The sequence below is a fragment of the Ranitomeya imitator genome, chromosome 8 (assembly GCF_032444005.1).
Source record: "Ranitomeya imitator isolate aRanImi1 chromosome 8, aRanImi1.pri, whole genome shotgun sequence".
In the NCBI taxonomy this organism is placed as follows: domain Eukaryota; kingdom Metazoa; phylum Chordata; class Amphibia; order Anura; family Dendrobatidae; genus Ranitomeya; species Ranitomeya imitator.
In genome coordinates this window covers 74,265,195-74,282,368 of record NC_091289.1, presented here as the reverse complement: position 1 = coordinate 74,282,368, position 17,174 = coordinate 74,265,195, and the positions used below count along the sequence as shown (strand labels likewise).

At 41.6% G+C, this 17,174-nt stretch overlaps 1 protein-coding gene across 2 annotated transcripts in view; it reads left to right on the top strand.

Annotated features, from left to right (window-relative positions):
- EP300 (E1A binding protein p300) overlaps positions 1 to 17,174 on the top strand; it is a 163,265-nt gene that overhangs the window by 35,664 nt on the left and 110,427 nt on the right. For both annotated transcript variants that reach the window (XM_069737084.1, XM_069737083.1), the window contains exons 4-8: positions 254 to 539; positions 3,261 to 3,374; positions 3,457 to 3,705; positions 6,237 to 6,324; positions 6,683 to 6,817. In XM_069737084.1, coding sequence (XP_069593185.1) covers positions 254 to 539; positions 3,261 to 3,374; positions 3,457 to 3,705; positions 6,237 to 6,324; positions 6,683 to 6,817 — 872 coding nt within the window. The remainder of the gene's footprint in view (positions 1 to 253; positions 540 to 3,260; positions 3,375 to 3,456; positions 3,706 to 6,236; positions 6,325 to 6,682; positions 6,818 to 17,174) is intronic.

Sequence of the window (17,174 nt, the reverse complement as noted above, 5' to 3'; positions counted from 1 at the left end):
CTAAACCAAACTGACACACAGCGGCAACAGTATCTCCTGTTTACATGTATCTGTTATTGCTGAGATTTGTCTTCATTTCATGGATCTTTTCAGAAAACCAATTTAATATTCACAACATTTGCAGGGTGGTTAAACAGTGGGCTAAATAGTAAAAAAAAAAAAAAAAAATCGATGTACAAGAAATCCAGTTGTTAAAAAAGCTCTTGATGTGTATATTGCTTTAATTTCATGCCCTTGTTTTTTTCCTTTTTAGGGTCAACAGCCATCTAATCAAGTACCACAAGCCAACCTTGTTCAGACGTCCCCCCAAGGTATGGGTACTGGTGCACCGCAGGGTATTGGCTCGGGAGCCCCAACAGCAGATCCTGAGAAGCGAAAGCTGATACAGCAGCAGCTTGTTCTTTTACTACATGCCCACAAGTGCCAGAGAAGAGAACAAGCCAATGGCGAGGTGCGACAATGCAATCTGCCCCATTGTCGCACCATGAAGAATGTCCTGAATCACATGACCCATTGCCAAGCTGGAAAATCCTGCCAAGGTAACTGCTTTGTTTAACCCCTTCATGACATGCACCATACATGTATGGCGCATGTCGGGTCTCCCCACTTGATGTGAGCTGCATCGCTGAACCCACGTCTTTTCTGGCATATGTCAGCTGATTTGAACAGCTGACATGTGTCCCTAATAGCCGCTGGTGGAATCGCGATCCACCCATGTCCGTTAACCTGTTAAATGCCATTGTCAATCTCTGATAGCGGCATTTAACATGGTCACGCCAGAAGCGTGTCACTAATCCCACCCATCGGCACCCGTGTCTCATGACCACGGGTCATCGATGGGTTGGCATGACAACCTGGGGTCTGCAGCAAGACCCCTGTGGTTGTCATTGCTGGATAGCCATTAGCGTTGCCCAGCAGTTGGAGCTCATAGCAACTGAGCATTTCAGCTACATAGAACAGGGCTGTAGTCCTGCTCTGTGTAGCACAAGCAGTCGGATGATCGCAGCTTCTAGTTTTCCATGGAGACTTATTGAAGCAAGTGTAAAGTAAGAAAAAAAATGTTTTTAAAAATACAAGCTTAAATCATGCCCCATTTAAAATAAAACCATTAAAAAAAATAGTACACATATTTGGTATCACTGCTATCAGAATCGCCCAATCAATATATAAAAAGAATCCGATCTGTAAGCGGTGTAACGAGAAAAAGTAAAAACGCCAGAATTACATAATTTTGGTCGCCGCAACATCGCATTGAAATGCAATAATGGGCAAATAAAAGATTGTATCAGCACCAAAATGGTATCAATAAAAACGTCAGCTCAGCACGCAAAAAATAAAACCTCACCCAGCCCCAGATCATGAAAAATGGAGATGCTACGGGTATCGGAAAATGACATTTTTATTTATTTTTTTTAAAATAAGCTTTGGATTTGTTTTCACATCTTTAAATAAAAAAAAAAAGAACCTAGACATGTTGGATATCTGCGAACTTGTATTAACCTGGAGAATCAAAATGGCAGGTCAGTTTTAGTATTTGGTGAACATACAACCCCTGCAAAAATTATGGAATCACCGGCCTTGGAGCATGTTTATTCAGTTGTTTAATTTTGTAGAAAAAAAGCAGATCACAGACATGGCACAAAACTAAAGTCATTTCAAATGGCAATTTAATGGCTTTAAGAAACACTAAAAGAAATCAAGACCAAAAAATGTGGTAGTCAGTAATGGTTACTTTTTTAACCAAGCATAGGGAAAAATTATGGAGTCACTCAATTCTGAGGAAAAAATTATGGAATCATGAAAAATAAACAAAAAAAAAAAAAAAACACTCCAAAACATCACTAGTGTTTTGTTGCACCACCTCTGGCTTTTATAACAGCTTACAGTCTCTGAGGCCTGGACTTAATGAGTATCAAACAGCACTCTTTATCAATCTGGCTCCAACTTTCTCTGATTGCTGTTGCCAGATCAGCTTTGCAGGTTGGAGCCTTGTCATGGACCATTTTCTTCAACTTCCACCAAAGATTTTCAATTGGATTGAGATCCGGTCTATTTGCAGGCCATGATATTGACCTTATGTGTCTTCTTTTCAAGGAATCTTTTCACAGTTTTTTTCTCTATGGCAGGATGCATTATCATCTTGAAAAATGATTTCATCATCCCCAAACATCCTTTCTATTGATGGGATAAGAAAAGTGTCCAAAATATCAACATAAACTTGTGCATTTATTGAAGATGTAATGACAGGCATCTCCCCAGTGCCTTTTCCTGACATGCAGCCCCATATAATCAATGACTGTGGAAATTTGCATGTTCTCTTCAGGCAGTCATCTTTATAAATCTCATTGGAACGGCACCAAACAAAAGTTGCAGCATCATCACCTTGCCCAATGCAGATTCATGATTCATCACTGAATATGACTTTCATTCAGTCATCCACAGTCCACGATTGCTTTTCCTTAGCCCATTGTAACCTTGTTTTTTCTTTTTAGGTGTTAATGATGGCTTTCATTTAGCTTTTCTGGATGTAAATCCCATTTTCATTAGGCTGTTTCTTACAGTTCGGTCAGACGTTGACTCTAGTTTCCACCCATTCGTTCCTCATTTGTTTTGTTGTGCATTTCCTGTTATGGAGATATATTGTTTTAAGTTTCCGGTCTTGACGCTTTGTCTTCCTTGGTTTACCAGTATGTTTGCCTTTAACAACCTTCCCATGTTTGCATTTGGTCAAGATTTGAGACACAGCTGACTGAACAACATCTTTTTCAACATTGCATGATTTTCCCTCTTTTAAGAGTTTGATAAATCCTCTCCTTTGTTTCAATTGATATCTCTCGTGTTGGAGCCATGATTCATGTCAGTCCATTGGGTGCAAATGTCAAAAAACTGACCGTCACATCCAAACAGATCAAGTGTGAACAGGTGCTGAACCTAGAGTCACCAACTCGTACACAGTCAAATCAATAAGGCAGCACACTGTAGCGCTAAAACATGCAAACATGAAACATGAAAGTTGAACTGCATTACTGCACTAGAAATAAGAAAAATGAGAGCGTTTAGCGCATAAATTGTTGTGAACCAGTTTAAATGTATCCAAAATATCATTATTATTTCTAAGTGCAGTGAAACCTGAAAAGCTACTTTGGGCACCCCGAATGTGCTCTGCCTTGTAGGATCTCCAGTTTTCAGTCTTCTGTTCTGTTGAGTGCATGTTGCCTGATTTAAAGCCTTTAAATTATTATTATTTTGTGTATTTTTAGTTGCACATTGCGCGTCTTCACGACAAATAATTTCTCACTGGAAGAACTGTACGAGACACGATTGTCCAGTCTGTCTGCCTCTGAAGAATGCAGGAGACAAACGCAACCAGCAATGTATGTACAATGAAATTTAAGGACTGGACTTTGTGTCAAGTTTAATAGAGCCTATATTAAAAAAATCTCTTTCCCTCCACAGCTTTGCTTAGTAGTCCACCGGTGCCAATAAATACTACCGGCACAGGGGGAACAGGTGGTAATGTCGGCCAGCCTCCTGCTCCGTCGCTAAATTCTGCTAACCAGATTGATCAAAGCTCCATAGAGCGGGCATACGCTGCCCTGGGGTTACCATATCAAAGCAGCCAAATGCAAACGCCATCCCAGACTCAAGTAAAGGGGCAGCAGTCGGGGCAGTCACCTCAGGGAATTCGCTCTATGAACTCAATGAGTAAGTTGTTTTTTTTCCTACTTTTAATTAATCGTTGAAGGCTGTTCTTTCGTTGACATGTTTAATTTCTGCTCTTCTGTCCACACCAACATCAAGTCACGTGACTTTTCTGGCACCACTTCTATTTTCCTATGATGTCACATCGACAGGTCATGTGGTGCATTGCTTTTAAAGTATGGCCCTTAATTTGAGCTTGGAGGTGCCCCCCCAAATGTGATTGACAGAGCACAGTCTCTTCCCATTAAGATTGAGGATTGCTGGGAAGTGTAATAATCTGCAGACACTCCGCACCGAGGCTGCCAGCTCAAGTAAAAAAAGGGGTGAGAACAGAAGAGAGATGGGTGCAGTGTGACGCTAACGCTCTGGTTCTGGCCATTGCAGCAGGCATAGCTGTGCATAGCTGTCACTACACGTGTCGTTAGATCACCATGAAGTACACATTTTTTCATGATATTGAAAGGCAATTTTCTGTAACTTTACAATATTATAGGCTCAGAAAACTTAAAGAAAATGGCTTATTGGTGCATCCATAATACGGGAACCAGTCTGCCCTGAAGAGCAGGGCTTTTCCTCTTGTATCAACAGTCAGAACAAGAATTTGTAAATCAGTATGTTATTTTCTAGTGAAAAATAGGTTCAAAAATGGCTTGGATTCTCAGTCCTTTCTTCTGTTACCAGTTTTTGAGGTAGTCTATTGCACAGATGAGAATAGTGGTTATGGTAAAGTAAGCCTGTCTGCTCTGCAGATGGATGGAAGGAGTGCCCTCTGTCTTTTGAGGGGATTTTACAGCTCCTTTTGACCATGCTTTTTATATGAACAATTTCATGTGCTTGTACAAGTTAATCATGTGACCCCTCACCCCTTAGACACGTTTTAAGAATAAATAAATGTAATTATTTTAAAATTTCCTCAAAGTTCCTCCATTTCTTATGAGGTTTGGGCTGCTTTCTTCACCATTTCTAGCTCCAGTCCTTCCTTTCTATAAACTTGTCCCCCAGACCTGAACTACATGTCCCAGATTAGGTTACACTAATACCTTGTAAATTCAGCCCACTACACTATTACAATTCTTACTGATTGCAGTCTTCCCTGGTTTCCAGCACCACTTGTGGCCTTTGTGATTGCTCTCCAGCTTTCCCTGAGCACGCATTGTGGGTCTGTGATTCTTTTCCAATGTGAGTGTATGAGAACCAAAGAGTCTCCATAGACTTACATTGAGATTGACGTTAGTTGTGTAAACCACAGTGTTAGCAGGCTAGTCTGACTTCAAGTACATGGGCCAGAAAAGGACCGGGGTCGCACTGGAAAGTAAAGAAGACTTTGATAAAATGTGAATATCTAAATTTAAATGAGATTTCTGCTTTGAGATTGCTAAATCATGGCAGTAGCTGTGTATATCCTCTATGTTTCCTTCAGTAGACAGTTACAGTACGTATACGATTTACGTACCGGCAGTCACGTGCTGACTACCTCTTAATTCACTACTCTCAAAAAGGCCATTGAGAGACTAAGGAAAAGTTGCTAGTCAGCAGGTGGAAATAGAGGAGGGTCTGACTGCAGGATTCACAAATCTGTAGCCAGTGACTGCAGAAGTCTATGCCGAGCCTGGAAAAGCAAGACTGAACTTTTTTGTGATACTTGATTATGGCAGGGTTGGGCATTGGTATGATGTACATAGGAGCCTCTAGAAGTGTTGCAGTCTTACTTAAACCATGTCTTAAGGTAGAAAAGCTAAACCCCACCCACAAATAAAGCAATTCTTCGAGAAAATAAGGGTATGTGCAGATGATCAGGAACTGGTAATGCAAGTTCGCTGCGTACAAAGCACTGCCGTCTATTGAACGCAGGTGAATCCGCATGTGATCACTGAACCGTGCGGAGTCACCGCGTCCAATACACTGTATGGGGAACTTTCTCTTGCAGAGATTTGCATCTCCGCAAGATAAATAGACATGCTGCGGTCTGGAGAGATGTACACCACATGTCCATCTCCATGGTTGAGCCGCAGGCATCTCTGGATGTATCGTGGGATGGCAATTTCTTGAAATCCCTTCCACTGTGCTGTAAGATCTGAACGCTGTAGGTTGGATGCTGCAAATGTACGCAGTGTCCAACCCGCAGCGTTTACTGATCGTCTGCACCTACCCTAAGAGTATACTGAGAAGTAATAAAATAGCATTGTGTTAGAGAGATTTTCTGTAAAATCTTTGTGTTGAATTTTGGCCATATACATAATTACAACTATATGCTGTGGTCACAGCTGTGTGTATGAATATGTATGTGCTTGTGTGATTGGTATTAAGACTACAATTGCCAGAAAGCACAATATCTGATGTAGGAAAATGGAGACTTAGATTTGCTGTTAGGGGTTTGTTCATTGACACATACTGGGACTTTTCAGCAGCACAGTGCATGCAGCTCTAGACAACATATAGGTAACATAAGGATCTTGTAGCGAGGTACTGTATTAGCCTAATGACAACGCATGTGTTGGTGTTGCTATAAGCTGCTCTATGCATTTCTTGTGCAGATGCAAGCTCTGTGGGATTGAATGGTGGTGTCCAGACTTCTGGTCTGCTCCCAGACTCCATGCATCATCCAGGGATGAACACTCAGAGGTATTGTCACACGTTGCTTGGTTGCAGCGTTTGGTTTTTATTATATTTCTTATGATATAATATTTCTTATCTGTAGAATGCTATGAAATATGATGATCTAAAAGCAAAAATAATACATGCCTTTTATTCCATGCAAACAATTTCATATTTTGTGGGTTAAGTGTATTCAACCCACCTGTTAATGTTTTACTTTGATATTATAGTTTAGATATCCATATGTAAAAATGCTTAGAATGGCTTTTTAATCTGGATTTTTTGTTTAATTCTGTAATTACAACATTTTAAGCTTTTTACTTTTTTTCTTTAGTTAATGTGAAAAATTGTAGTAAGTCAATGACCATTTACCCACTTCTTGTAGTGTAATGATGGGCGATGGCCATGTTTCCAATATGGGATCTATGCCTACAGCAGCTCCACCATCTAGCACTGCAATAAGAAAGCCCTGGCATGAAGATATAACGCAAGACCTAAGGAATCATCTAGTCCACAAACTGTAAGTTCCAGTAACATGGAGCATCTTGCATAACATAGCCAAAGAATAGATGTTGTGTAGTATAAGAATTATTTATCATGCAACACTCTGGTTCCACAAACAAAACCACTGAAATTCGATTAGTATCTTATGGCGTCTTGCATGATTACAATATGAAAACAGAAAGCATAACCTTCCATTTTATTCTTTTTTTTTTTTAATTACATTTGGTGTGTCTTGTATTGGTCCTGCTTTTAGAAGACTGATAGGAAGGAGCTAACTAAGTTCCTTCTATGCAGACAATAAGACCTGGTCCTACGTTGTGCAAGGTGTAGACTTTTGCATCAAAAGTGTTGCAGATTGTGGCTATGATCCACCTAGCAATCATCCATTGACTGCTTTAGGATGTCCCATGGTTTTTGTGTCCCCAATTAAGTGCATGAGAAAGGAGGATTTTTGTACTTGTTATATAATCCTTTTTTCATTTACTTTATTCATGCTTCCACACGTTTAGTTTTTTTTTTTCTTCATGGATTGAGTTGTCTTTCGTTATTAGCAGCATTGTGGAGTTGATAAGCCAAACCTCTAACTCTTCAATTCCTTGACTACGACTTTGATTCCACCACACTGGTCACTACAGAGCATGTACATAAAGTGGGGAACATAGTCATCTCAATTAAAAGCCGAGATCCTTAGAACAAAAATTGAACAGACTTTTATAGGACATGTCATAACTTTACCAAATTCTTCCGAAAAAAATTAACACCTTCTGCAATGTACTACTGTACCCAATTTATTATATACACCGCTCAAAAAAATAAAGGGAACACTAAAATCCCACATCCTAGATATCACTGAATATTCCAAATATTTATTCATTACATAGTGAAATGTGTTGAGAACAATAAAACCTAAAAATTATCAACGTAAATCACAACTAATATCCCACGGATGTCTTGAGTTGGAATGATGCTCAAAATCAAAGTGGAAAATGAAGTTAAAGGCTGATCCAACTTCAGTGGAAATGTCTCAAGACAAGGAAATGATGCTCAGTAGTGTGTGTGGCCTCTATGTGCCTGTATGATCGCCCTACAACGCCTGGGCATGCTCCTGATGAGGCAATGGTTGGTCTCCTGAGGGATCTCCTCCCAGACCTGGACTAAAGCATCCACCAACTCCCTGACAGTCGGTGGTGCAACGTGACGTTGGTGGATGGTGCGAGACATGATGTCCCAGATTATTATTATTTATTTATATAGCACCATTAATTCCATGGTGCTGTACATTTGAAAAGGGCTTACTTTCAGGGTTATAGATATCATTAACAGTAAACAAATTTACAATGACAGACTGGTACAGAGGGGAGAGGACCCTTTCCTTGCAGACTTACATTCTTCAGGATAATGGGGAAGAGACAGGAGGTCAGTGTGCTGCAGCACTGGTGGTGGTGAGGCGGCAGCTCTGGCGGTGGCGACACGGCAGCTCAGGTGGTTGGTGATGTGGTAGCAGCTCGGGTGGTTGGTGAGGCGGCAGCTTGGGTGGTTGGTGAGGCGGCAGAATGGCTATTGCAAGCTGTAGGCTTTCCTGAAGAAATGGGTTTTCAGGTTCCGTCTGAAGGATCCGAGGGTGGTGGATAATCGGATGTGTTGAGGCGTGGAATTCCAGAGGATGGGGATATTCGGGAGAAGTCTTGGAGGTGGTTGGGTGAGGAGAGAATAAGTGTGGAGGAGAGTAGGAGGTCTTGGGAGGATCGAAGATTACGTGAGGGAAGATAGTGGGAGATTAGTTCAGAGATATAGGGAGGGGACAGGTTGTGGATGTGTTCAATCGGATTCAGATCTAGGGAATGGGCAGGCCAGTCCATAGCTTCAATGCCTTCATCTTGCAGGAACTGCTGACACACTGCAGCCACATGCGGTCTGGCATAGTCCTGCATTTGGAGGAACCCAGGGCCAACTGCACCAGCATATGGTCTCAAAGGGGTCTGAGGATCTCATTTTGGTACCTAATGGCAGTCAGGCTACCTCTGGCGAGCACATGGAGGGCTGTGTGGCCCTCCAAAGAAATGCCACCCCACACCATTACTGATCCACTGCCAAACTGGTCTTGCTGAAGGATGTTACAGGCAGCAGATCGCTCTCCACGGCTTCGCCAGACTCTGTAACATGCGCTCAGTGTGAACCTGCTTTCATCTGTGAAGAGCACAAGGCACCAGTGGTGAATTTGCCAATCCTGGTGTTCTGTGGCAAATGCCAAGCGTCCTGCACGGTGTGAGCACACCCCATCTGTGGACATCGGGCACTCAGACCATCCTCATGGAGTCGGTTTCTAACAGTTTGTGCAGACACATGCACATTTGTGGCTTCTGGAGGTCATTTTGCAGAGCTCTGGCAGAGCTCCTCCTGTTACTTCTTGCACAAAGGCTGAGGTAGCCTGCTGCTGGGTTGTTGCCCTCCTATGGCCCCCTCCACGTCTTCTGGTGTACTGGCTTGTCTCATGGTGTACTGGCCTGTTTCCTGGTAGCGCCTCCTGCCTCTGGACACTACGCTGACAGACACCGCAAACCTTCTTGCCACAGCTCGCTTTGATGTACCATCCTGGATGAGCCGCACTACCTGAGCCACTTGTGTGGGTTGTAGAGTCCGTCTCATGCTACCACGAGAGTGAAAGCACAACCAACATTCAAAAGTGACCAAAACATCAGCCAGAAAGCATTGGTACTGAGATGTGGTCTGTGGTCCCCACCTGCAGAACCACTCCTTTATTGAGTGTCTTGATAATTGCTGATAATTTCCATCTGTTGTCTATTCCATTTGCACAACAGCATGTGAAATTGATTGTTAAACAGTGTTGCTTCCTAAATGGACAGTTTGATTTCACAGAAGTTTGATTTACTTGGAGTTATATTCTGTTGTTTAAGTGTTCCCTTTATTTTTTTGAGTAGTGTATTTTAGGAGTCTGAGTCATTCCATTTTATACTGACACTCCACAGCCCTAGTTATTAGCAGGGCTATGGATCGGGAAGCCAAAACCTCAATTTCAGACTCCTCAATTTCCATGACACCGACTCCGACACCCTCATACATGGCTCATGTTTTACGTTTGTGATAAATTTACTGTAGTAAAATGCAGCAGGCTTTTAATCATTATTACGATACAATAAACAAGCCATTTAGATAGAACATAAAAAATATATTGGAATATGACTTTAGAACAAAAAAAAGTTTTCAACAAAAACATACTGAATAAAAGATTTGCAGTCTAATAATTTGTTCTGAGAAATAGTATCGCCTCCATCATCTTCATAGATGACCTCATATCTGACAATAATAATAATAATAATCTTTATTTTTATATAGCGCTAACATTTTCTGCAGCGCTTTACAGTTTTACACACATTATCATCACTGTCCCCGATGGAGCTCACAATCTAAATTCCCTATAAGTATGTCTTTAGAATGTGGGGTACCCGGAGGAAACCCACGCAAACACAGGGAGAGCATACAAACTCTTTGCAAATGTTGTCCAAGGTGGGATTAGAACCGGCGGTGAGCCCACATCAAAGTCGCGACATGTCAGCTGTTTTTGTACAGCTGACATGTGCACGCAATAGCGGCGGGTGAAATCGCAATTCACCCGCCGCTATTAACCTGTTAAATGCCGCTGTCAAGCGTTGACGGCGGCGCTTCCGGCCGCGCGGCCAGAAATGAGCGCATCGCCGACCCCCGTCACATGATCGGGGTCGGCGATGCATCAGGATGGTAACCATAGAGGTCATTGAGACCTCTATGGTTACTGATGCTGGCCTGCTGTGAGCGCCCTCCTGTGGTCGGCGCTCATAGCAAGCCTGCATTTCAGCTACATAGCAGCGATCTGATGATCGCTGCTATGTAGCAGAGCCAATTAAGTTGTGCCAGCTTCTAGCCTTCCATGGAGGCTATTGAAGCATGGCACAAGTAAAAAAAAAAAAAAAAAGTTTTTAAAAATATGAAGAAAATAAAACAAATTTAAATCACCCCCCTTTCGCCCCATCCAAAATAAAACAAAAAAAAAATCAAACCTTCACATATTTGGTATCACCGCGTTCAGAATCGCCCGATCTACCAATAAAAAAAAAAAAGAATTAACCTGATCGCTAAACGGCGTAGCGAGAAAAAAAATCGAAAATGTCTTATAACAACTGACAGTACATTTGGGAGTTGATTTTTGAGCTGTTTCTTTTCCACCTGAAAATATCCAGCTAGCTTTAATAATACCGGCAATAACACTACCCACCTCCACCTTGCTGACATCTGAGTTTGTGGTGGTCTGTGGCATACAAAGGAAGTAAACGACCCTTATTCTGGAACCAATGCCCCTTTTGGTGAATTATGGCAAAATGCAGGTTTTCCCGTACTGACCAGCCATGGGCTCATCCATCTGCTCCTTTAAGTCACTCTTGCCTCAACAGTCCATAAAAGCTTTGAAAATTCTGTCTTCAGTTATTTCCTGACCCCAATCTTGACATTTGCTCTTCTGTGTCTTGCTCAGTGGTGATTGAGCTTGTCTTCCCTTACCTCTGCCATGTCGCTGAGCACTGAACACCCTTGTTCTTCTGTGCCTCCATGATAATTGCTGCCTTGTTACTTCATGTATAAGCTCAAATCTTTGGCAGTTAATTCCCTTCATGACCATGGACATATTGATGCATACGGTGGCCATGCCTGCGTGATCGCCTCTGTGCGGCAGCTGATTCTGACAAGACACCTGGCACTCAGTCTCAGGAGCGGTGTCCTCACCGCTCTCGGCACTTGAATCCCCTAAATTTCTGTTACCGATAGCAGTATTTAGAAGGCAGATGGAGGGAGCCCGCCGATTAGCGTCATCGCCGGGCCCGATGTCGTCATGGTGACATCCGGGTCACCAGGCACTAGCAAGATAGATTCACAGTGCATGATCAGCGAACTTTCATCTGCAGGGCTGACGGGTTATAAAAAAAAAATTTGCTGGTGCATTGCGATGTTTTATGAAAGCAATCAAACTACAGAAAGTGAAAGTCCTGTAGTGACACCAAGTTAAAAAAATAAAAATTATATAAAAATTAAGAGAATAAATATATTATACCCATACATAAATATTTTTATTGAAAAAAAAGAAAATTAAAAGTTCACGTTTGGTATTGCTGCTTCCGGAACCACCAGACCTATAAAACAAGCTACGATAAGCTCCATGAGCAAAACACTGTCAAATTGGAGTAACAATAAACCACCAACTACATAAATAAAAAATGTATTGAAAAGAAATTCAAACACTTGCCATTACTCACAAGTGTCAAAAATAAGGAGTAAAGAATGGTAAGCTACAAATAGATCCCAAATATCACACAGCACTCAATGTGCAAAACACCTATACAGATAGACTCTTAACACCATAGGTAGTAACAAAGAACAGATGGCTGTAAACAAAGGGCGAAACAGAGGAGAGGTTAGAGGTGATATTGCTTGTCCATGGTAGGAAAGGATCAAGATGGCCTGCCAACACAGCCCCGATGTGTGTGTTGCGTGTAGCTTTCCCCTTGAGGTATCTGGGTACACAGGAGAAAATGCACAGCAATTTTTGGGGTCCATTTTGTCCTTTTGTCATTGTGAAAATAAAAAAAAAAATGACACTTCTGTGGTAAAATTTTTTTTTTTTTTTTTTGCTTTTAATTTTGTTACGGCCCTACATTAAACATCTAGATACATTCATTGAGGGGTCTATTTTCCAAAATAGGGTCACTTGTGGGAGGTGGCAACCCAGTGTGTTTCTCCCCCCCCCCCCCCCCACCCCAAACACTACGTTTTTGTGAACAAGTTAACTATTTGTACGATAACTAAACACCCACCACAATTTCAGGAGTGCTGCAGCCCTCTAACACTAGAATTTTGTTTTGGCTTTTTATAGTCAGTTAAATCCTTTAACCCATTTTGTCCAAAGAAAACAAGCTGCCCAGTAATTCTACCCTATTTTATAAAGGGTGTTATATCCCTAATCCACACCTCCCTCATTACGCAAATACACATCACCTGATCTGCATCATCCAGTAAGCCAGTGTTCCCTCAGCTCCAGTCCTCAAGAGCCACCAACAGGTCATGTTTTCAGGATTTCCTTAGTATTCAACAGGTGATGAAATTCCTACCTGTGAAGGTGATGCAATTATCACCTGGGCCATACTAAGGAAATCTTGAAAACATGACCTGTTGCTTGGTCTTGAGGACCGGAGTTGGGGAACACTGCAATAAGCATTCAAGTTTATACAGCTTGGAGTTGGAAATTCTGCATAACGATGATCTGGTCAAAATACTCACCGCATAAGAATTGTGCACAGTGTAGACTCCATAGAAAAGCTTACTTTTTCTTGGGGCATATTCAGGCGAGAGTGTTTTTGTGGACACAACCCCCCACCCCCTGTATCTAACCATTTTGAACTTGGCCATACTGTAAATGGCCAATTCTAATGTGCAAAAAAGATACCAATTGGTCCGTACACTGAGTTTAAGGGAGCAGTCACATGGATACATTGAAAAAATGTTTGTGTGCATAGGTCTATTACATTCAGTGGAATCAAATGGCAGCACACGGGAAAAATAGTGTAGTCTGAGGCTTAATCGCCTTTGTCTCCCAATAAGGACTACAGGTAAGGAGATGCGAGGTACAAATGAGAATAGCACATGGATCAGTAACTGAAAAAAAAAAAAAAAAAAAAGATATATGTATAGGCGTGTATACAGTTTTGTTTACATACCCCGGCAGAATTTTTGCTTTCTTGGCATTTTTTTTTTTTTTAGAGAATATGAATGATAGCATTAAAACATTTTCTCCACTCATGGTTAGTGGTTGGGTGAAGCCATTTATTGTCAGATTACTTTGTTTTCTCTTTTTAAATCATAGTGACAGCCCAAAACATCCAAATGACCCGATCAAAAGTTTTATATACCCTGTTGATTTTGGCCTGATGGCATGCACAGAAGTTCACACAAATGGGTTTGAATGGCTACTAAAGGTAACATCCTCACATGTGACCTGTTTGCTTGTAATCAGTGTGTGTGCATAAAAGCTGAGTAAGTTTCTGGGATCCAGACAGACTCTTGCATCTTTCATCCAACCACTGAGGTTTCTGGATTGTGAGTCACGGGGAAAGCAAAAGAACTGTCAACGGATCTATGGGAAAAGGTAGTTGAACTGTATAAAACAGGAAAGGGATACAAAAAGATATCCAAGAATTTATAATGCCAGCGATCAAACTGTGATTTACAAATGGAAAATCGGGTCTCTGTAAAAAACAAAACCATGGTCATATAGACCGACAAATTTGTCCACAACTGCTAGGAAAATTGTTTGGGTTGCAAAGAAAAGCTCACAAATAACATCAGCTGAAATACTGGACTCTATGAAAAACGAGCGGTGTTGCTGTTTCAAGATGCGCAATAAGGAGGCACTTGAAGAACAATGGGCTGCATGGTTGATTTGCCAAAAGAAAGCCATAACTGCACAAATGCCAGTAAGTTTCTCACCTACAATACGCCAGACGACAGAGACAAGCCTCAAAACTTCTGGAACAAGGTAATTTGGAGTGATGCGACCAAAACTGAACTTTTTTGCCACAACCATAAACATTACATTTGGAGAGAGGTCAACCAGGCCTATAATGAAAGGAACACCATTCCTACTGTAAAGCATGGAGGTGGATTGCTGATGTTTCGGGGATGAGTGAGCTACAAAGGCATAGGAAACTTGGTCAAAGTTGAAGGAAAGATGAATGCAGCGTGTTGCCAACAAATACTGGAGGCAAATTTGCAATCATCAGCCCCGAAGCGGTGCATGGGACGTACTTGGATGTTCCTACATGACAACGATCCAAAACACAAGACCAAGTCGACCTGTCATTGGCTACAGCAGAACAAAGTGAAGGTTCTGGAGCGGCCATCTCAGTCTTCTGACCTCAATATCATTAAGCCATTCTGGGGAGATCTCAAGCACGCAGTTCATGCTAGACAACCCAGGAATTTACAGGAACTGGAGGCTTTTTGCCAAGAAAAGAGGGCAGCTTTACATCTGAGAAAATAAAGAACCTCATCCACAACTACCACAAAAGACTTCAAACTGTCATTGATGTTAGAGGGGCAATACACTATATTAAGAAATGGGGCATGTGAACTTTTGATCAGGGTAATTTGGATGTTTCAGGTTGTCATTATGATTTAAAAAGAGAAAACACAGTAGTGTGACATTAAATGGCTTCACCCAACCACTAACCATGAGTGGAGAAAATGTTTTGGTATTATCATTCATATTCTTTGAAAGAAGGCCAAGAAAGCAAAAATTCTGCCGGGGTATATAAACTTTTGAGCACAATTGTATATACGGTATATATGTATGTATTATACTGTATTTATAGTTTCACGATTTCTGTTTATTGGTGCTAATTTATTTAACCCCTTCTCGACATGCGCCGTACTAGTACTGCTCTGCGAAAACTGAGTTCCCGCAAACCGCAGTACTAGTACGGCGGCACGATCGCGCGGCCTCACGCTGAGCGCCGCGGCCATTGCGTGCGGGTGTCAGCTGTATATGACAGCTGACACCCCGCAGCAATGCCCACGATCTGCGCTAGCGCCAATCGTGGGCATTTAACACCCCTGATGCCACTGTCAGTGACAGCGATATAGAGGGGCATCGCGCAGGGACAGGGCTCCCTGCGCTCTCCCACCGGAACAACGCGATGCAATCGCGTTGTTCCGGTGTTCTGGAAGGAGTCCTCAGATCCAAAATGGCCGCAGGGCTCCTTCCGGGTCCTGAAGTGAGGCAAGTGCCTCCTGCACTTGCCTGTCAGATCGCTGATCTGACACAGTGTTATGCAAAGTGTCAGATCAGCGATCTGATATAATATAGTGATGGCCCACCCTGGGACAATGTTAGAAAGTAAAAAAAAAAAAAAATCCCCAAATAAAGAAAGAAAATAATTTTTTGCCCAATAAATCCATTTATTTATGTAAATAATAATAAAAAATAAATAAAAGTACACATTTGGTATTGCCGGGTCCGTAACGATCAGCTCTATGAGGCTATGTGCACACGTCAGGTTTTTTTCCTGACAAAATCCGGAGAAATCTGCCAGAAAATCGTGTTTTTTTCCGCGCGTTTTTCTCGCGTTTTTCTCGCGTGTTTTGCGCGGATTTTTTGCGGATTTTTTGCGTTTTTTTTTTTTCCTGAATGCATGAAATCCGCAGAAAATCCGCAAAAAGAATGAGCATGGCCATTCTTTTTGCGGATTGCGTTTTTTTTGCGGAAAAAAACGCATACATCTGCACAAAAAATGCGGAATGCATTCTAAATGATAGGATGCATAATTTGAGCGTTTTTTTATGCGGATTTATAGCGTTTTTATCGGGAAAATCCGCAAAAAAAAACGCGAAAAATCCGGACGTGTGCACATACCCTAAAACTAACTAGTTAACCCCTTCAGTGAACACTGCAAAAAAATAAATAAATAAACGAGGCAAAAAACGCTTTATCATACCGGTGAACAAAAAGTGGAATAACACGCGATCAAAAAAATGGATATAAATAAACATGGTACTGCTGAAAACGTCATCTTGTCCCGCAAAAAAAAAGCTGCCATACAGCATCATCAGCAGAAAAATAAAAAAGTTATAGCTCAGAATAAAGCGATTCAAAAACAATAATTTTTTTTTTTTTTATATAAAATAGTTTTTATTGTGTAAAACCGCCAAAACATGAAAAAAGATATGAGGTTTTGCTGTAATCGTACTAACCTGAAGAATAAAGCTGCTTTATCAATTTTACCACACGTGGAACGGTATAAACACCGGGAATTGCTGGTTTTTGTTCATTCTGCCTCCCAAAAATCGGAATAAAAAGCGATAAAAAAAAGTCGTGTGCCCGAAAATGGTACCGATAACTCGTCCCGCAAAAAACAAGACCTCACATGACTGTGGGCCAAAATATGGATAAATTATAGCTCTCAAAATGTGGTGATGCAAAAACTATTTTTTGCAGTAAAAAGCGTCTTTTAGTGTGTGACGGCTGCCAATCATAAAAATCCGCCAAAAAAAGCTATAAAAGTAAATCAAACCCCCCTTCATCATCCCCTTAGTTAGGGAAAAATAATACAATTTTAAAAAATGTATTTGTGAAGGAAACCCGGTTCCTCCCACGTCACCAATCCGTGACGTCACTACACAGGCACAGCTCTCCGGCGCCCCCTTTGTCTCAGGTCAATAAGTTAGGGTTGGGGCTAAAGTTAGGGTTGGGGCTAAAGTTAGGGTTGGGGTTAAAGTTAGGGTTGGGGTTAGGGTTGGGGCTAGGGTTAGGGTTGGGGTTAGGGTTGGGGCTAGGG